Source organism: Mirounga angustirostris, unplaced genomic scaffold (assembly GCF_029215605.1).
Source record: "Mirounga angustirostris isolate CCGP_5_RB_7025 unplaced genomic scaffold, mMirAng1.0.hap1 SCAF_15, whole genome shotgun sequence".
In the NCBI taxonomy this organism is placed as follows: domain Eukaryota; kingdom Metazoa; phylum Chordata; class Mammalia; order Carnivora; family Phocidae; genus Mirounga; species Mirounga angustirostris.
Window position 1 is genome coordinate 88,774,806 of NW_026991723.1, and position 21,433 is coordinate 88,796,238.

The 21,433-nt window shown below is 43.9% G+C and overlaps 1 protein-coding gene across 8 annotated transcripts in view; it reads left to right on the top strand.

Moving 5' to 3' along the window:
- The first annotated feature begins 871 nt into the window (after nt 1–871).
- NUP214 (nucleoporin 214) overlaps nt 872–21,433 on the top strand; it is a 102,031-nt gene continuing 81,469 nt past the window's right edge. For 3 of the 8 annotated variants that reach the window (XM_045883360.3, XM_064579478.1, XM_045883361.3), the window contains exons 1-12: nt 875–1,057; nt 3,962–4,157; nt 4,747–4,898; nt 5,742–5,940; nt 6,608–6,678; nt 8,114–8,177; nt 8,641–8,744; nt 10,446–10,552; nt 11,382–11,448; nt 15,246–15,372; nt 16,453–16,614; nt 19,918–20,365. In XM_045883360.3, coding sequence (XP_045739316.1) covers nt 1,013–1,057; nt 3,962–4,157; nt 4,747–4,898; nt 5,742–5,940; nt 6,608–6,678; nt 8,114–8,177; nt 8,641–8,744; nt 10,446–10,552; nt 11,382–11,448; nt 15,246–15,372; nt 16,453–16,614; nt 19,918–20,365 — 1,742 coding nt within the window. In that variant the 5' untranslated portion in view covers nt 875–1,012. Of the gene's footprint in view, nt 1,058–3,961; nt 4,158–4,746; nt 4,899–5,741; nt 5,941–6,607; nt 6,679–8,113; nt 8,178–8,640; nt 8,745–10,445; nt 10,553–11,381; nt 11,449–11,954; nt 11,959–15,245; nt 15,373–16,452; nt 16,615–19,917; nt 20,366–21,433 lie in introns of those variants that run through there. The other 5 variants (XM_045883362.3, XM_064579480.1, XM_054509464.2 and 2 more) reach the window with 3 other exon arrangements.

Consider the following 21,433-nt stretch of genomic DNA (forward strand, 5'->3'; position numbering starts at 1 on the left):
CCTAGACTCAGCAAATTCATAAAAGCTAGCTGATATAGTAACAGCTCTAATGAATGTGTCCTGTGTGCCAGGCTCTGTTAAATACTGGACTTGATTTACTCCTTACAATAGCCCTATGAGGCTGGTTCTATTATGTTATCCTTATTTAAAAAATGAGAAACGGGGGCGCCTGGGTGGTTAAGCGTCTGCCTTTATCTCAGATCATGATCTCAGGGTCCAAGGAGGGAGCCCACGTCAGCAGGGATGTTGGTACCCTTCGCCCTGCCCCTTGAGCCTTCGCGCTTAGAGCCGAAGAGTCCTCGGAGGCCCCACCCACCCACTTTCAGAACCTCTGTTCCTCCTCGCTCCCCTCCAAAGCCTCTCTTTTTTTTTTTTTTTAAGATTTTATTTATTTATTCATGAGAGACAGAGAGACAGAGGCAGGGGGAGCCCGATGCGGGACTCGATCCCAGGACCCTGGGATCATGACCTGAGCCGAAGGCAGACGCTTAACCGACTGAGCCACCCAGGCGTCCCTCCAAAGCCTCTCTTAAGAGCGGCCCCCTGGAGATGTTTGTCAGGTTCCTAACTCCTCTCATTCGGGGACTGTTAATAAGCACGTACACCCCACTGTTCCTGCGGGGTTTCAGCGCCACAAGGAGCGCAGAGCGATCGAACGGGCGCCGCGCAACCAACCACACACCCCGACACGCCTCCAGCCCGCTCTAGCGGCGACGCCGGGGGCGGGCCTTGGGCGCTTCACGGCGCAGGCGCATCGGCCCGGGGCCACGCCCCCTACCCGGCCAAAGGGAAGCGGTGGCTAGGAGAGCGCGCGACTTCAGCTGGTCGCTCGCCCTCCTCCGACTACGCGGCGGTCCCGGGCGCGTGACATCACCAAAGCGCGCCGGAAACGCGGAGTCTGCTGCGCGCTGCCCGCGGTGAGGGAAGGAAGTGGGCCTCGGAGCGGCCTGGGCTGTGTGGGCAAGGCCGCAGGCGGCAGCGGCGGCTGCTTCGACCAGCTGAGGGTGGCGCGATGGGAGACGAGATGGATGCCATGATCCCCGAGCGGGAGATGAAGGTCAGAGACTGGCCGGGGCCTCCCTCCCTTCCTTAGTCCCGGCGTTGCCTTGGAGCCCCGCTGAACGGCGCAGCGCGGGGGCCGGCTGTCCCGCTTCCCGCCTCCTGCTCGAACAGTTTGCCGCGTTCAGAGTTCTCGCCGGCGCGTCCTGGCCTACTCTGCCGTGCCGCGGGCACCGTAGCCCCGCCGAATGCAGTTTCTCCGTCCCCTCTCGGTCTTGTGCGCGCCGCTTGAGTTTCCCTAGTTACTTTCATGTGGTGGTCGGAGTCGCGGTAATAATTACCGTTTATTGAGCGCTCACTGTGTGCCAGCGGCCCTGTGAGTCGTGGTTAATAGAGGAGCGCAGTGAGGCTGGGGAAGTAGCTTACCCAAAGTCACATTTGATCAAGGGGCTGAAATCCAGGTGGTGGTTTTTTTAAGACCCTCTCTTGTACACTCTCACTGTACTACCTCTGTAAAGGGTCCAGGCTTGCCTAACGCAGAGCCAGGGTTCATCACCTGTTCTACAAAACCTTTGGTCGAATGGAATAGGAGGACTATCTTGGTACTGGAAATCGGGGTAAAGTCAGGAAACAGAAGAGAGGGGCAGGTGATCCAAATGACGGTTATGAGTGAGTTGCGGGAAGCTTTTAGGCGATTGAACCCGTCACTGAAATGCGTTGACTGAGTAGTAATCCGTCCCATGTTTATAGTGATTCTTCCTTGTCGAGAATGACGGGGCGGGGGCGGGGGGAGTGGTGAGCCACCCAATGAGAGTGTGCCAATTCCTCGGGTATGCTGGGGCAGAAAGGAAAAAAAAGGGTTCAGAACCACAGACTTGGAAGATGACAATCTCCCTTTGAGTTACTGATTATAGCAGAAAGAGAGCTTTCCTGTGCCCGTGCATCCCATTGGCTCTCCACACCTCTGTGTCCATGACCCAAACAGGATATTTAGGAATATCAGGATGAGAATTACAAAAGAACTGAACATTTCATTCTGCTCCTGTGTGTTTTCATCTGGAATGCTGTGGGTTTCTGGTCACCCTACTCATTTGGAATTTAGAAGAGAGTATTTCAGTTCATCTTTTAACACCTATGTGTAAAACACCAAATCTAAGGGAATTATTATGTGGGGTGTATTAGGGATCCTGTACAAAACACCACAAGTGTACAAAAATGAAGGCTGAGAAAGGCTGTCTTTGACTTTTACCCTTTGGGAATGTAAGCAAAAGGGGATTCACATTCCTTTTACTGAAACCTTGACTTAAGATAGATTTGGAATTGGAGAATAAAATCAGCCATATATGGTACAGTTTAATATAGTGATTGGTAAACTTAGGGAATTTTTTTTTTTTTTTAGATTTTATTTATTTATTTGACAGAGAGAGACACAGCAAGAGAGGGAACACAAGCAGGGGGAGTGGGAGCGGGAGAAGCAGGCCCCCGGCAGAGCAGGGAGCCCGATGCGGGGCTGACCCCAGGACCCCGGGATCATGACCCGAGCCGAAGGCAGATGCTTAACACGCTTAATGACTGAGCCACCCAGGCGCCCCAACTTAGGGAATTCTTACCAAGAGGTGGTACACACTGAAATTGTCCTTGAAAGCGTATCGATATATTCATGGAAGACTGGGTGAGTCAGGTGTTGGCAGGAGGTTGGGGAAGGCTCCTAGGCCCTGAAGTGCTAAGGAGCATGAAGACTGAATGAAACGGAAATGAAACAGGTCTGGGTTGGAGGTGGCCCTGGGGGCTGCAGAGGTAATGGCACACTTGTGGGAGGAAAGCAGAGTTGTGAGGTGAGGCTGCAGAGGTGGACACATCAAGCCATGCCTGGCCTTATAGCCTAGGGCTTTGGACTTGGGCTTAGATGTCCTCATAGCATCTAGGTATGTTTACAGGTCTTGAATGTTAAGAGATTGACCATACCTGTCCTTTTCTGTGATGGAATTTTGTTTAGTAGTTAATGCAGTTAAGTCAGTTCTTGGGATTTGGTTATTCTGTGGTCATTATTTCTGTGTGTGTGTGTGTGTGTATTTTTTGTTGTTGAGTACTGCACTGGAAGTTCAGACTAACTGTAGTACGGTGATGCTTTCAAAATATGTATATATTTTTAAGATTTTATTTATTTATGGGCGCCTGGGTGGCTCAGATGGTTAAGCATCTGCCTTCGGCTCAGGTCATGATCCCGGGGTCCTGGGATCGAGTCCCGCATTGGGATCCATGCTCCTTGGGAGCCTGCTTCTCCCTTTGCTTCTCTCTCTCTCTCTGTCTCTCATGAATAAATAAATAAAATCTTTAAAAAAAAAAAAGAAAAAGAAAAAAAAATTTATTTATTTATTTTTCAGAGAGAGAGGGAGAGAGAGAGAGAGCAAGCACAAGCAGGAGGAGTGACAGGCAGAGGGAGAAGCAGACTTCCCACTGAGCAGGGAGCCCCATGCAGGGCTCGATCCCCGGACCCTGGGATCATGACCTGAGTTGAAGGCAGACGCCTAACGACTGAGCCACTCAGGCGTCCTGTTGCTTTCAATATTTAACAACAGTTATTAAGCACCACTCTGGGTCATGAGACAATACATACCATGAAATAGGACAAGATTATGAATTGAAGTTCAGCGTGTGTGGTGGTTAGGACAATAAACTAGGAGTTCAGAAAAGGAAAAGATCAGTGTGAACTGGATTAGTTAAGGAAGGCTTCATGAAAGAATTTTTAAAACTTTGTCTCATTCAGTAAACATTAATAAGCCCTATGCTAGGTACCACAGTATGCACAGGAAGCTTAAAAACACTGAGCCACACAGCCCTTGACCTCAGGGTAATATTTATTTCTGTTGTACTGGAATTAGGTCTATTGGAATATAATGACAGACATGATTTAATCTCCTCTTTTCCCTGAATTGATCTTGGTTTCTTCCCTCAACAACAGGATTTTCAGTTTAGAGCACTGAAGAAGGTGAGAATCTTTGACTCACCTGAGGAGTTGCCCAAGGAACGCTCGAGTCTGCTTGCCGTGTCCAACAAGTATGGCCTGGTCTTTGCTGGTGGAGCCAGTGGGTTGCAGATTTTTCCTACCAAAAATCTTCTGATTCAAAATAAACCTGGTGATGATCCCAATAAGATAGGTAAGTTACTTAGTTTTGTTGCACAGTAGAGAGAGGAATGTAGCAAAGTGCTAATGTAGTGTCTTTCCCAAGAAATCATTCTAGTATATAAATTAAAACTGCTGTTAGTCTTCAAGTTGATCCCCAAGAAGAGTAAGTTCCAGGTAGGATGCTGGAAGGCTTTCTGTTTGTTCTCTTTGGTCCTTTTGGTGAGTTGTTCCTCTGAGCTCAGAAGGAAGAAGAATTGACCATTCTACCATGCTTTTATTTTTGCTCAGTTGAACCTAGGTTCTGGATCTCTAATTTGCATGGCATTTTAGTTCGCACAGTAGTACCATCCAAACAAATAGGAAGCATTGTTGCAAAAATATGGGTATAGGGTATTATTTTTAACAATGGCAACAGCCACAGTTTCCCTAGGTCTTATGAGGAAGAGTCTGGGAAATTTAATGCATCACTCTATATCTGTAAGAAAGCTAAGATTTATCTGCATGACCAGGTATCAAAGTATGCTTGTATGTTTATGTAGATATGAAAATTGTTTCACATAGACCTGGATACAGGGCTTGTGGCTTATGCTTCTGCTTTGTCTTTTCTTATGTTTTCTTAGTTGATAAAGTTCAAAGCTTGCTGGTTCCTATGAAATTCCCGATACATCACCTGGCCCTGAGCTGTGATAACCTCACACTCTCCGTGTGCATGATGTCCAGTGAATATGGTTCCATTATTGCTTTTTTTGATGTTCGCACATTTTCAAATGAGGTAAGCTACTGGCAAACTGTAATGTCAGCATGAGACCTGAAAAGATTTTCTGGTATTGAATCATAACCTAGAATTTCCTGGGTTGACCCTTGGAATCATTTTTTAGATTAAAGTATGGGTTTAAAGAAAGTCCTTAACTGTAGGATCATAGATCTTTGAGATAGAAGGGACTTCAAGAAATTATTTCATAACATTGCCCCAAGGTGTTTTTTCTCATTTGCAAATGAGACAGCCAAAGCCCAGGGAGCCTTAGGTGGCTTGCCCAAGGCTGTAGAGTTAACAGTAATGTCAGAAATTCCTACATCCTGGGTCTCTGACCTCTTCTGCTAGTGTTCTTCCATTCCAAGCAGTTTCATAATGAAAATTGTCAATAATTTGAGTATTTATACTGACTGTGTGCCAGGCCCTGTGCTTTATATGTCCTCATTTGTATGTACCATGGCCTCACAAAATAGGTGCTCTTGTCTTCATTTTATAGATGGAGAGACAGGCCCAAAGAATTTAAACATCCAAGGACCCAACACTATTAAGAAGCAGAGCCAAGATTTTAATCTTGTATTGGCTCTTTACTGATTATTTTGCATTTGTATATTCCCCTGGTTGGGAGTCCCTCCAGCGTGCTAGAATAATTGCCTGCCATTTTTCAAAGTTGTGTTGAAATAGTCTGTAACAAATAAATTGTTGTGTAGAGCTCATTTTTTTTTTTTTTTTGGTCATCGTCATGGAGAAAAGTGAACTATAATTTGAGAAAACTTGCATATTCGATATTTTTTTGACTATTAAATGTATATGTATTTATTAATTTATCAATTTATTTTTGCTTCTGGGCATTTGTTTTAAAAGGCTAAACAGCAAAAACGCCCATTTGCCTATCATAAGCTTTTGAAAGATGCAGGAGGCATGGTGATCGATATGAAGTGGAACCCCACTGTTCCCTCCATGATGGCAGTTTGTCTGGCCGATGGCAGCATTGCTGTCCTACAAATCACAGAAACAGTGAAAGTGTGTGCGACTCTCCCTTCCACAGTGGCAGTAACATCTGGTGGGTAATAAGGCTTTCACTCCATAACATATGGTAATGGTAATCTACTTAAAAATTAATTTCTGGAAATAAATGCAAATGGGGTTTTTTGTTCTATCTGTAGTTGTCTGGTAGAAGTGGAGAGTATTCTTTATTTCCATAGTGAATGTTTGAAGCCAAACAGCAGACATGATTTAACTTGAATGTGTGTGGGTTTTCTGGAGAACAAAATATTTCGGTATAGCGGGTTTAGAAATATGTTTTTGAGAATGATTGTTTCTGGATCCACAAGGGCAGTGGATGGTACACTGAAAGTCATTTGTACCATCATGGGAAAAGCATTACAAATATCGAATATGAGTAAGAGAATGATTTCTTGATACTTGAAAACCTCTGTTCTCCTTTAAAGACTATAGAGTTTTCTGTACTTTCCAGCTTTCTGGATGATACTTCATTGAAAAAACATTTTTAGAAGTCGATTTAATGGTCCAGTGATAAGTCGTAATTGGTTTGTATCATCAAAATGATTTTTTTTTTTTAATTTTGCCAAATAAGGATGATCCTACTGTCTTCCATGGACTGACAGAGGAACAGGAAGTGGTGATTATATGGCTGTTTCAGTACAGACCTCATTGGTTTGCTCCATTCTCTTCAGTGCTTAATTGGCAGCATTTTCTTCTTTGCTCAGTGTGCTGGAGCCCCAAAGGAAAGCAGCTGGCAGTGGGGAAGCAGAATGGAACTGTGGTCCAGTATCTTCCCGTGAGTCTTGCCTTGGACTTCAGCCCTTTTCTTAAGTTACCCACTGTTTTTTTGGGACGGTTTGGGGGCTCATTGATGTTTTTTCTGTTAAAATGTAATTTATGATCACTGAAACAAATTCATCAGTAAACAAGTGAATGCAGGAAAGGGTGGAACTCTTCCTTTCTATCCCATAGTCCTTCCAGAGGCATGCTCTGTGTTTTATTTAGTGGTAGCCTCCAGACTTCTCTGGATGCTTATACAAATAGTCTGTGTATAGATGCATTACATGTCTACTGTACACACTGGTCATACTTTACACAGTGTTCTCTAACTTTGTATTCCCAATCCATTCCATAAAAACATTCCATCAAAACAGTTGAAGCAGGGGCGCCTAGGTGGCTCAGTCGTTAAGCGTCTGCCTTTGGCTCAGGTCATGATCCCAGGGTCCTGGGATCAAGCCCCGCATCAGGCTCCCTGCTCCGCGGGAAGCCTGCTTCTCCCTCTCTCACTCCCCCTGCTTGTGTTCCCTCTCTTGCTGTCTCTCTCTCTCTCTCTCTCTCTCTCTGTCAGATAAACAAACAAACAAACAAACAAACAAACTTTAAGGGAAAAAAAACAGTTAAAGCATAGCATTATTTGTCTGCTAGCTGAATCCATCTCAAAGCTTCAATTTCTCCAACTATAGGCACCAAAGACAATGGATGCCCCTGTCACTCTGTCATCCTCTCCCTGTGGTCTTCCTGAGATGATATTCATAGATATTCTTCAGTATAAATTGACAAAGGATGCATACATGTTCAGTCAAGCCTCTATGGGAAGGAGGGGTCCACAGGCAATACCAAGGCCTATGTTGCTATGCATTTCTCCTCGAGAGACTGTTCTCTGTGGGTGTAAAGCCCGGAATGTAGTGGTGTGGGTTTGAGGTTAAGGTTTTATTTCTTGTTATTGCAGAAAGTTGTTATATGAAATTTGGTACATATTCTTTTAGGGCGTTAGCCTGTAAAAAGATAATTGGCTTAATTTTATTGGTTTGCTCTTTGCCTTTTTTGTCTTAAACATAATACTTTATCCGGGTCTTTTTTCCAACATATCATATATGAAACCACTTCATTCTTTTGAATGGCTGCAGAGTAATCCACTGTGTGAATGTACCGTAACTTACTTCTGTCTTCCGTTATTGGTGGCTGTCCGTGTCAGCGTGTGTGGCTTTGCTGGTGTACGTGGCATCGCCTTGAGCATCCTCTCTCTACGCCTGAACACATTTGTGGGAGATTTCAATAGGACGGGATCCTGGAGGCAGTCATTCAGTCTGCCCTGCGTTCAGTCTCTCCTGGCTGGGAAGATGAAACACAGTGATTTCTGGAGGGAACATACTGGATTTGACAGAGTTTCAATGGTTTAGGTTTATTTCATTTGACACTCTCCCCCCTCCCCACCCCCAAATCTCTTTCAGACTTTGCAGGAAAAAAAAGTTATTCCTTGTCCGCCGTTCTATGAGTCAGATCATCCTGTCAGAGGTAACCCATCTGCTTTTCTTACTGGGTCGACCTCTAATGAGGTGACAGTATTACAGAAATTTCACATCATGTAATGCAGCTACATGCCCGCTCAGGAAATTGTTAGTGCCTCCTGCATGAATACTCCCATTATTACAGTTAGCTAATTAAGTTGGCGTAACAATAATGCTCTGGTAGACACACCTGTGTCTCGTGGTAAATAACAGTAAATGGATCCTGATATTTTATTAGAATTCTTTAAAAATTTGCCCTCCTTACAATCTGCCAGAAAAAAAAAATACCACTTTGGGATGAATTTGGGCTTCTTGAATTCTTTGTGTTTGTGAATTATATTTAGCCAGTGAAATCTGGACCTTAGTTAAAACTATCGCACTCTGATTTTTTTATCCATGAGTTGTTAATTTTTTAACATACAGGAGCTGTTCCAAACATAAGATGCTTTATTAGAGTTTATGTATTTCAGTTCTGGATGTGCTGTGGATTGGTACTTACGTCTTCACAATCGTATATGCTGCTGCAGATGGGACCTTGGAAACTTCTCCAGATGTGGTGATGGCTCTCCTCCCGGTATGTGTATGAAAGGGACATCCTTGTCCTTTGAGAATCATAGAGGTCCTCTAATAAAGTTCAAGGCTTTGGCTTTAGTTTCCTTTTTTTGCTGGCAGGGATGGTACAACTTCAAGTGTAAAACTTTAATGCTGCACCATGGGCCTGGGGGCCAAAATTATGGTGTCTGCTTACAGCATATTCTCCTGGTTAGTCGTAAGGTGAAAAAAGCTCTAAAAGTTGCTTTTGCTTACACCGTAAACTGGGAGCCCTGGTAGCTGTTAATCTGATAAAGTGGTTTTAGAAAAGCAGTTAAACACTGTGATTTTTACAATTCTTTCACATATTTATATTGATTAGATGTTTTTCAGATGCCTGCAGTGTGCCAGGCACTGCTTTAAAGCTGAGCATACAGTGGTGACTGAGGCAGAGTCCTTATTTTTGTGGATCGGACATTCTGATGAATGTGCTAGTCAGTACATAAGCGTAGATCAAGGAATGACAAGGGCGATGGAGGGAACAGTGAAGGGTATGGAGCAGATGATGACAGAGGTGCAGTGTGGATTGGTGCTCAAGGAAGGCCTCTGAGGAGGAGCCATTTGAGCAGAGGGTGGAATGACCGAAGGGAGTAAGTCATTTTGAAAACATGGAAGAACGTTAATAACAGGATCTACAAAATGTCACTCAATTGCAGTGGCATTTAAAAAAAACAAACGAGGTAGAGCTTATGTTTTCAAATCAGTACTGGCTTTCAAAGTCCAAAAAAAGTTTAAAAATACATAAATGTCTAAACGTAACAAAAGTGGGAGTTGCATGAGTTATTCTGTCTTGCAACTTCGTGGTAAATAGTAAGCATCTTTCTAAGTCAGTGAATACAATCTGTGTGTGGCTTTTTGGACAGATAATTTATTTAGCTCTTTCACTGTTGGATGCTGAAGTTGTTTTCAGTTTTCTCCTGTTCTAAGGAATACCATGATGCGTTCTTTTATGTGCCTTTTATGTGACTATGTTTATTTTTTAAGATAAATACCTAGAAATGAGTTTGGTTGAGTGGTATATACTAAGCTTTTGAAAACGTTGCCAAAGTGTCTTTTAGAAAAGTTGTAGCCGTTTATACATCTCCCACCAGTGGGGATCCCAGTTGCCCCACGAGTGTGTCAAGATGTAGTGATAGCATTTTTAATCTTTGCCAGTGATATGTAGAAAAGGGCCTTGTTTTTATTAAGTTTTGGGTTCCTGATAATGTTTAATTTTAAAAATATGTTTATTAAGGTCCTTATTTCAAGAGCTCATTAAGATTTTCTATTCCCAGGGATAATATCAGCTCTGGCGTTTATGGACTCTTTCTTAGGTTCCATGTCCTGGGCTAGAAGCTTTATAGGTATAATTTTGTTCCACACTTAAGGCAGCCTGTGGAGTAAGTTCAGCAGGCCCAGTACAGACATGAGAAAACAGTATCAGACAGGCCGAGCAGTCTATCCATGCTTGTCCCACGGCCAGGAAGTGACAAGGCAGTTTGAATCCAGTTTGGTTAGTGGTCACCATTCACATTGCCCAACTGCTCAACTCTGCCTTTCTAGCGTGTCTGTATATTTGGACATAGATTTTTGAGTGAATTTTCTCATAAAACATAAGTGGTTTTCTTTTTCGAGATCCTTAACTGTATAGAATTAAAGAAAAATTGCACGTGGGATTTTTTTTTTCTCCTTTTGTTTATTGTAGAAGAAAGAAGAAAAGCACCCAGAGATCTTTGTGAACTTTATGGAGCCCTGCTATGGCAGCTGCACAGAGAGGCAGCACCATTACTACCTCAGTTACATCGAAGAATGGTGAGCTGAGAACCCAGCAGGGACTCCTCTCTGTCGGGTCCCACCTGCATCGCTCTGTTCCAACTTCGAGATTCTTTCCTTTTCTTTTCTTTTTTTAAAGATTTTATTTGTTTATTTGAGATAGAGCAAGCGAGAGAGCAGAAGCACGGGAGCAGAGGGAGAGGGAGAAGCAGGCTCTCTGCTGAGCAGGGAGCCCGACGTGGGCCTCAATCCCAGGACCCCAGGATCATGACCTGAGCCGAAGGCAGACGCCCAGCCGACTGAGCCACTCAGGCACTCCTGAAATTCTTTTCTGGAGGAAAGGAAAACGGAGAATTGAGATGCCCTTGAACATATTTTGCTCTGATGCTGGATAATTCGCCTCTCTGACTACTTCGTTTCCCCAATCTTAAATTATCCAGATTGAATACTTAATCTTAAAAACCCTGTTTTCTCAGTAACACCCGTGAAGACTTACAATACTGATATTTAAGGACTGTATTGAAAGTTTTCCTCTGAGAGCAGAAGCTTCCCCTTGAAAGATAGATAGCTTAAAACAAAGCTTTTTTTCTGAAAATTCACCAGATTATTCTGTTTACAGGGCAGTAGATTTATTGGAAATTCCGACTTGATTTTGTTGTGTCTCTGACCTTCGTCAGGGCTTTATCGTATGAACTAAGAAGTTAAGCTTTACATCTAAAATCTTCTCACCTTTCTTCAGCCATGAAGAAAACCTCACCTTCTTCCTTGACATCTCGAGAAGTCCTCATGGATGCCACCGCAGGCTCAAGTCTGGTTAGAGCTGTTGCTACGTTTCAATTTAACCGTCTTCCACTTTTCTTCCTTGAAGGGATTTAGTGCTGGCAGCATCTGCGGCTTCGACAGAAGTCAGTATCCTTGCTCGACAGACAGATCAGGTAAATTTCACTCTTTGGTCACTTCCATGGGATACTTTTCTGAGAAAGATTCTAGAGGGAGTTAACTATGTGGAGAACGTTTAGATGAAGCCACGTCCCTTTGGATGAATTTCTGGGTGAGAGCAAAGCTGACACTTGGCTGACGTGACAGAGTGCCTTGGCCAGGTGCTTTGGATATTGCCCTGGACAGATACGGGTTTCAGACTCAGCAGCGCCTCCACTGTCATAAAGCCCTGTCCTTTCCCGATCCACTCACGATCTGTGGAAACATATGATATAATCAGCTTCCCACAGGAGCACACCTGGGTGTGTAGGAGGGTTTTTCTGCCTTGTTCTGTTTTACCATCTTTATTTTCTTCCTGTTGCTTGAACCTGCCCCTTCTGTTCAGTCACCTCTAACCCATCCTTGATTAATGGAGAGAAACATGCAGATCGTACCAAATTGTGACTCACCAGCAATACTTTGTTTCACTTTGAAAAACCACCAGAGAGCTAAAAGCACCTGTGTGTGTAAGCACCCACCTTCTTTCTGGCATTTTGTCCTCCTTGCAGAGAGGAATTGGGCTGAGGTGATTGTGGTAAGCCATCCTAAACCAAGGTAGGTTATACAGAGTGACCATAGAAGGATGTGGTGAAAGGGAAATTTTTCTTCCTTCTTTTTTTTTTTTTTTAAGATTTTATTTATTTATTTGTCATAGAGTGAGAGAACACAAGCAGAGGGAGAAGCATACTCCCCGCCGAGCAGGGAGCCTGATGTGGGACTTGCTCCCAGGACCCCGGGATCATGATCTGAGCCGAAGGCAGACGCCCAACCTACTGAGCCATGCCCAGGCGTCCCCCGTTTTTTGTTTTTTTTTTTTAAGATTTATTTATTTATCTTAGAGAGTGTGCAGGTGCAGGGGGGAGGGACAGAGGGAGAGAGAGAAAGAAACTCAGGCAGACTCTGCACTGAGTGCAGAGCCCTATGCAGGGCTCGATCCCAAGATCATGACCTGAGCCGAAACTGAGGGTCAGGCGTGTAACTGACTGCACCACCCAGGCACCCTAGGAAACTTTTCTTCTTAAAACTCTGCCTTGAATTTAAAAATGTGTACGCCCCACACACAGAGACTTAGGCTTCGCCAACCATTCAGTATTTATCCTTCATTCTCTGGGTGGCAAGGTGGTCCATTGTAAGTGTGGCTCTCATAGTACCTAGGGTGGGCCACTTTGGGGTCACAGGCCAGCGTTCAGCAGTCTGATGTGAAGTCTTAGATTGTCTTTAGTAACAATTTCCTAAGAGCACAACTATTTTCTGTACTGACACATTTAAAATATACTTGTATTTTTGTATCTTATCTGGATAATTTATGTATGTGGCTAAAAAATCAAATAGTAGAAAGGGTTTATAAGTGAAAAAAATATTACCCCTGCCCTACCCCATCCTTATCTAGCCCTGTTTACAGGGGACCTTTTTTATCTTGTAAATTTTTACTTTTAAATATTACCTCCTTATCTCTAAATAATCTTCAGGGCGCCTGGGTGACTCAGTTGGTTAAGCATCCGACTCTTAATTTTGGCTCACATCCTGATCTCAGGGTTGTGAGATAGAGCCCTGTGTCGGGCTCTGTGCTGGGCATGGAGCCTGCTTAAGAGTCTCTCTCCCTCTGCCTCTCTCCCCACCTCTAAAAAAAAAAAAAAAAATAATGTGCTTCATCACTAGTTAGCAATTATTGATTTTAGACCTTAGCATCTGTTGTGGCAGGTAAGGATATAGCTCACATGTGGCCCTTAAATTCTCATCCTTCCTCTCGGCTTACAGCACTATTGTAGGTTCTTCTGTTGGTTACCTTTGTAACCGTAAGTAATATTTTTTACCTTCATTTTCTTATGGTGTCACCATACGCAGTATCTCGTGACCTACTATGTGAGAAGAGGAATGCCTTCTCCCCCACCCTCACCTTTAGCACACCTTCCCCCACTCCCACCCCATGGCTGTTGTCATCTGGCTTGTCTTTTGCAAAATCTAAACTCGTACTGTTTACATTCTGTTCTGTAGTGATTATTAAGTCTTTTTTATTTTGTCTGTAGATTGTTTTTCAAAGTTGAAGTCAATTTTGTTTACATTATTGTGAATGTGACTATTGTTCACACCATAGCTAAGTCATGGAGTATGATTATGTTCCCTTTCCTAAACAGCTTTTTGCTTTTTTCTCTGTTATTCATGGAGCATTATTCCCTTTTGATTCATGCTGCCCAGTTTTGGTTAACACTGAAAGTTACGTAAATGTAGTGATTTTAAAAATCAAAAATCATTGGTGGTGCCTGGGTGGTTCAGTCATTAAGTGTCTGCCTTCGGCTCAGGTCATGAACCCAGGGTCCTGGGATCAAGTCCCACATCGGGCTCCCTGCTCGGCGGGAAGCCTGCTTCTCCCTCTCCCACTCCCCCTGCTTGTGTTCCCTCTCTCGCTGTGTGTCTCTCTAATAAATAAAATCTTAAAAAAAAACAAAAACAAAAAACTGGCATGGGGAAAATCAGCTCAGAACTGTGTGTATATATATACACACACACTGCTGTGTCCCTACTTCACATTTACCTAAAGGGGGACTCCGGGGGCGCCTGGGTGGCTCAGTTGTTGGGCGTCTGCCTTCAGCTTGGGTCATGGCCCCAGGGTCCTGGGATCAAGCCCCACGTCAGGCTCCCTGCTCCGCGGGAAGCTTGCTTCTCCCTCTCCCACTCCCCCTGCTTGTGTTCCCTCTCTCGCTGTGTCTCTCTCTGTCAAATAAATAAACAAAATCTTTAAAAAAAAAAAAATCAGAAATCATTTATTGGCAGGCATACAGCCCATTCAAGCATAGACATAAGCAGAAGGGGAGTTTATGGGAAGGACTTAGTGGTTTGTAAACAGTACGAGTTTTGATTTTGCAAAAGACAAGCCAGATGACAACAGCCAGGGGGTGGGAGTGGGGGAAGGTGTGCTAAAGGCGAGGGTGGGGAAAAGGCATTCCTCTTCTCACAAAGTAGGTCACGAGATACTGCGTATGGTGACACCATAAGAAACTTAGTGGTTTCTCAAGGACCCCAAAGGCAGGAAGAGGGGCCCGTGTGAGAAATGCCAAGATCTGGGAAGACAAGAACTAAGGGTAACTCTCCATGGATAAGTGAGCATAGGGCATCTGGCCAGCTTTATAAGCCACACTGCTGAAGACCACAGTAGCAATCAACTGGAGTTCCTGGTACCAGTCCCACATTTCTAGGAGCAACTAATAACTGGTTGGTGCAGGTATTAAGATTCACCCACCATTTTTAGGAATCTACCTAGTTGGGGTGGCTGGTTCCTTGGAAAGTGTTCATGATAGTGATTATTTATTTACAAGGCAGGGACATGGTATACCAGGAATACATAGGTTAATCTGAAAAATTAACCCCTCACTTGCTAGGATGCTCATGGCTTTTAGACCATCTTCCCAGATTTCAGTCTAGTCAATACATAAATCTAAACCAAGTGACTTGTCTTTTCTTCTCTCCTGTTTGAATAATGGGAGAACCAATGCAAAGCTCTAACCAACATAGCATTTTCTTTTCTTTTTTTTTTTTTTTAAGATTTTATTTATTTATTTGAGAGAGAGAGAATAAGAGACAGAGAGCATGAGAGGGAGGAGGGTCAGAGGGAGAAGCAGACTCCCTGCCGAGCAGAGAGCCCGATGCAGGACTCGATCCCGGGACTCCAGGATCATGACCTGAGCCGAAGGCAGTCGCTTAACCAACTGAGCCACCCAGGCGCCCCAACATAGCATTTTCATCTTCTTTTTTCCAGATTAATTGGGAATCTTGGCTTCTGGAGGATTCTAGTCGAGCTGAATTGCCTGTGACTGACAAGAGTGACGATTCGCTGCCCGTGGGCGTTGCCATCGACTATACTAACCAAGTGGAAATCACCATCAGTAAGTATGGCCTGACATAGCTCAGTGCAGAAGTGGTCTTCTTTGTAATGGTGGTTGATATTTAAATCCTGTTCTGCGTGTTCGTGACAGGATCTACTCTGTGGGGCACTTTTAACTTCTGGTGGCACATTTCCACTTGAGTGATACAGAGTGCATTGTGACAAGACTGGATTCACTTGATGGACATTCATTGATAAGACAAAAGCCAAACTCTGCGCGCGTACATGCGTATCTGTACGTGCTTTTGCATGTGGGCGAAATCCAGAACAGGGATCTCATCACCCTGTTTCTCTGAGCACTCCAGTTCCCCCGTGGCCTCCCACGGGAATAGCTGCCTGGCCCAGTCCTGCATAGCAGTGCTTGGTGTGAAGACATGGGTTAGAGAATGGGGACCTCAGGCACCTGGCTTCCAAAGCGGGCCTGAGTATGTGCTCTGAGTGTGTCTTCTCCCTGCTGGATCGTGGCAGAGCTGCACACGTGCCGCGGAACACGTGTTCTCTGCTCTTCGGCGCTTCAGCGTAGAGAGGTGTCCTCATCGAGCACCGCTAAGCTCCTTCTGTCCTTTCCCTGGTCAGATCATTGGGTCTCCTTAGCTCGTTTACTCTGATTCTCTTCAAATCTTAGTTGACAGAATACAAGTTAGGATTCAACTGTGAATGAATATAAAGTAGTTTGACTCACCTTTCTGTGTCCTTCCATGTGTTTTCCAAAGTGTGTAGTCCGTCACTTTTCTGCTAGACCGGCCCCCTCCTAGAGACGCCTGTCTCGGTCAGGGGAACATCTTGAACACTGAGACACTCGTAAAAAATCATGGGAGTTTAGGGACAGTCATGGCTGCCGCAGTCTGCTGGAGCTCCCCTGCGGGGCCCGGCAGGACAGTGGCAGTCAATAATGGCAGGAGCTCTCTTTCAAGAGCTGATGCTCGAGAGGCTGTTCGGGTGTGAATGGGAACAAACAGACTTGAGCTACTGTTGGGGCCAGTCTGCGACACCCCTTCTCGCTCAGGGCAGTCTTTCCCTTCCCACCCAAGCCCTTCATGACTTGGCTGTTTTTTCACTTGCACTTTCTTTTTTTTAACAGATGATGAGAAGACTCTTCCTCCCACTCCAGTTCTTATGTTACTTTCAACAGATGGTGTGCTTTGTCCATTTTATATGATCAATCAAAATCCTGGGGTTAGGTCCCTCATCAAGACGCCAGAGCGGCTGTCATTAGAAGGAGAGCGACAACCCAAGTCGTCAGGTACGTGTCTCTTCCTGCTCTGGCACAGAGGGAATACCAGGGGTTTGTTCCAGACTGTTGCCAAGGATGAACACTGTGTAGGGACATATAGTGGTCCTTTTCACCGGGCCAGTCTGTCTTAAAGAGGCAGGGACCAACTTTTCCTTGAACACATGCACATTCTTGCATCCCCTTGCCCACAAGCTTTATTCTCCAACCTTTAGGGAAAATGAAGCCCAGCCAGATGGATCCCATCAGGTGATCTACCAACAATATCCTGTTACAGCACCCTGTATTATATGGTCTGAATCCTAGAGACATGTGCAGTCCTGAGGGATTGGTTAAATATGTGCATACAGTGAATGCACATGCATACAGTGAATGCCATGTAACTTAAAAATGTTGCATTTGTTGACAAAGTGCTAGTGGAATATATCATGAGAAAGTATTATATACTTTATGATTCTTTTCTCATGAGAAAAAAATATATACCTAGGGAATACTAGAAAGGTAGATGTTAAAATCTAAATAGTGGTTATATCTGGGTGGTGGGAACATGGAGATTTTGTTTATATTTAATTTTCTTTAGGTTTTTTTTCCTTCTCTTCTTTGAAAATATTGCTTAAGTAGTATATGTTTACTGGAGGAAAATTAGAAAATAAAAAATCACTTAAGAGCCCATCAGTCATCAAGCAGTAGCCATAGTCAACATTTTGGTGCCTATTCTTTATATACATAAATGCACACATGCAGACGCTAATTTGTATTTTCACATTTTTCACAGTGACAGTGTATCATTTGTGAGAACAAAATATAAAACTTTTTTTTAAATATATATACACATATATATATACACATATATATATTTTAAAGATTTTATTTATTTATTTGAGAGAGAGCATGAGAGGGGGTAGGGTCAGAGGGAGAAGCAGACTCCCCGCCAAGCAGGGAGCCCAATGCAGGACTTGATCCTGGGACTCCAGGATCATGACCTGAGCCGAAGGCAGTTGCTCAACCAACTGAGCCACCCAGGTGCCCCCAAAATATAAAACTTTTTAAAAGAGGATTGTTCCATATTTTAAAATTTCACCACTATTTCTCTGTGAATTCTGTGACTATATAACTATCTCTGGTGAAAAAATGTGTGGTGTAACCAGTTCTCTATCTAAGAAAAAGCATGTTGACTAGCCAGGTTGGATAAGGTTGACACTATTTTCTTGCTGCTTCCCAGTGCAGAGTGGGTGGTTCATAAATAGAGCCACCAAGACACTTGGGCTCCTGTCATTTGGCAGCGTGACCCCAAGTAGTAAACCAGGTGACTGCGCATAGTCTGTATTAGCGTTGTGCTGGGGCATCTCATCATCTACAGTGTATCCTCTTTGAGTTGTTTTTTTCTTTAAGTGCTCCTGAGTACCACGCACTGTCTACACTCAGTTGCACAGTCTGTCTCTGTCCACAAGAAGTACACCCCATGAAGTTGGGGGCTACTAGCCCATCAAACCCCTGAGCACAGGCAGAGGCTAGTTTTATTGTTCACCTCTCCTAGAGAAAGCCCCCTCTTCCTTCACACTTGGTCCAGAGGAGGCAGCCATGTTCAGATGAGTGGAAGAGAGCCTTGGAAGGGGGAGAAAGTAGCCTGCCAGCTGTAGCTAAATCCTAGGCGATGGGTCCAGGAGATGTTAATGGTTCTGCCCATTTCCATGCTACAGCTCCATGGATGCTGGGGTGAATGATCACGGGGGTTTTCATATGTTAGGAAAGTGCCTCTTGATTTCTTTCGGGTCTGGCATATATTTTTCACGTTGGTCTTTTGAATGTGCGTGGAAGTGATGAACATCTCTATGTTCATGTCTTTAAAGAAGTTAGCTGTCTCTGGTTCCATATTTATTGTGTGAAAGAAGTATTAACAATAAATTTGCTTGCATTTTTACACTTCCATAAAAGTGGCAATTTACTGGGGTCTTCTTTTTCGGAAATATTTTCATACTTGTATCCTAAGTGTTTCATTACTTTTGACATAATGAAGGTAAATTATCAGTCAGCTCAGACAGTTTGGAAGAATCAAGACCCAATAACAAATGTATTGATAAAAAATATTGCTTTCTTATTTATTTATCGAGTTACTGAATTTGGCAAATTAACATGTTTATAGAAAGTTTGGAAAATAGAAAAATATTTAAACCTGCCTTCCCTTCTAGTGTTTTTTCATAAACATCTTTCTTCATAGTTGTAATCCTGTTGTATACATCATTGGTGTGCAGGCTTTTAATTTAAATTTTGTTTCTAGGTTCTTAAGTAATCTTTGGGATTCATTTAAGAGTGCTTACTATTCCATTGAACATCTTTTACCATTTGGGTTGTATTAAATGTCTTTATCATGTCTTAGGTTATTTTTGTAGGCTTTATTCTTAGAAGTGGGATTACTAAATCTATTTTTTATGATTTTGAGATACAATGGTAAAGTGTTTTCTAAAAGGTTATGCTAAATTAGGTACTGGTGTAAAAGGTTTCAGGTTCATTTTTCCCTTCCAAACATAGGGGGTTATACATATTTAAATTTTGATAATTTAGAGAACAATAAAAATGTGCAGTCATTTAAATTTGCACTTCTTTGATTAGACAGATTGAAGTATTATTTTACGAATTAGGTTCTCAACTTATATCAAGGTTTTGAAATTTCTTTATTTTGATTTGTATGAGCTTTTTGAGAAAATACAAAACATGGTTACTTACTACAGATTTTTTTAGTTATGTAACCGTTTTTACTCAGTCAAATCTCAAATCTTAATCTTTTCCTTTTGTGATTTTCTTTTTTTTTTTTTTTTTGGTTCTAAATTTCAAGTTGTTAGACTCTTCGTGACTTGACTCACTTTTTGCCTCCTTTGTTTTGAGAGGCACGCATACATGTGCTTCCGTATGTGTAGACATCTTTAATTTAGCTGGAATTGGTTTTAGTGACTATTATGAAGTGGAGGTCTGAATGAAAGTTTTTTCCTGATTGCTGTGAAATGTTGCAAAATGGTTTTTCACTGTAACGTTGAGACATGCATTCTGTCCCCCCTGTCCGTGAAGTCCTATTAATCTAACGTCTTTCCCCGTCTTCTTTTTCCTTCCAAGTTCTGTCCATCTTACCATGTGGAAAGTTTGCTATGGCAAGTCCACCATCCACCCCACTCCCTTTTTTCCCCCTCTTGAACTAGGACTGAACATTCATTCTGGCTTCGTTCTACCATGAGCCCTTTTCCACTTGCTTTCTGTTGTGTGGACTTCCATTGTTACGATGCTAACTTCTCCCTTCCTTTTTCTCCATTTTGTTCACTGCAGGGAGTACTCCCACTACCCCAACCTCCTCTCAAGCCCCACAGAAGCTCGACGCACCAGCACCTGCGGCACCCGTCCCTGGTCCACCTTCGTCGCTGGCTGCTCCCCCCTCCACCTTCTCTTTGCCTTCTGCTGTTGGAGCTCCTGCACTGTTCTCCTTCGGTTCTTCCTCCTTGAAGTCATCTGCTTCTGTCCCAGGCGAGCCCCCTCCATATGCCAGTGGCTCGGGCGCATCCACCTTCTCTTTTGCTCCTCCTCCTCAAGCCTCCCTAGCTCCCACCCCTGTAGCCTCTCCCATGACGCCGTCCGCTGCCTCGTTCTCCTTTGGATCCTCGGGTTTTAAGCCTGCCCTGGAAAGCACACCGATGCCGAGCGTGTCTGCTCCAAACATAGGACTGAAGCCCGCCTTCCCACCCTCAGCCTCCTCAGTCAAGGTCAACCTTAGTGAGAAGTAAGTAACACTTGAAGAAAGTTTGCTGCTTCTGTGGCATGAGTAAAAATATCACGTGTTATTCACTGGAAATAGAGGCACTGTGGGTGAAGTTACAAATAGATTTTCACTTTTTTCTTGTTTTCCAAAGTAATAATGGCAAGTGGTAAGAATTTAAACAACATAAAATGTTTGTGTTTAATCAGTGGATGGAGTCCAGAAGAGTCTCTTCGAATTTTTTTTTAAATCGTTAGAGGTTTATATTTATATGCTTGTTTTTGCTTTTTCAGATTTAAAATGTAGGAGATTCTCCTTATTTTCTATTTACATATATATATAGAGAGAGAGAGGGCCCGTGCACAGGGAGGGGCAGAGAGAGCGGGAATCCCATGCAGGCTCCACGCCCAGTATGGAGCCTGATGTGGGGCTGGATCTCAAGACCCTGAGATCATGACCTGAGCCAAAATCAAGAGTCGGACCCTTAACCGGCTGAGCCACCCAGGCGCCCTGATATTATTTTAAAAGATGAAGCAATAAGGAATACATGTCCTTGGTGGGGGGTGGGGGGATGAATCTCTCATAGTCCTTTTTCCCTTTACTCTCTGAACTGCTTAGTGACAGCCACCACAGTCGTCTGTGAAGTTGTACCTGTGTCAGGTGACTCTCCTGCCTGACGGGCCCTAGGGGCTTCTCACTTCTTTTCCAGGACAGTCCAGACTCCTTCACACGGTCCTCCGTTTCCTCCCCATGTGGTCCTACCAGCTCACTCAGATCCCATTTTTTACTTCCTTATCTGCTGCTTGTGTTCTCCCCGCTGGAGTGTAAGCCTCCTGCAGAAAGTGGTGGCTGATACCGCACACCCCTCCCAGCCTGCCCGCTCTCCTGTCTGCTGGCTCTCGTTGCCGCAGAGGCGGTGCTCGCTGTCGCCCCCGCTGCTCCCGTTGTCACACGGCCACCTCATTCTAACGGCTGCCTGGGATTCCACTTTGTAGCCTCGCTGAAATGTCTCTGGCCAGCCCACTGATGCTGGACAGTTAGATTGTTTCCGGGCTTTTGCTCTGTAGGGAAGACTTAACTTTCCATGCCCGT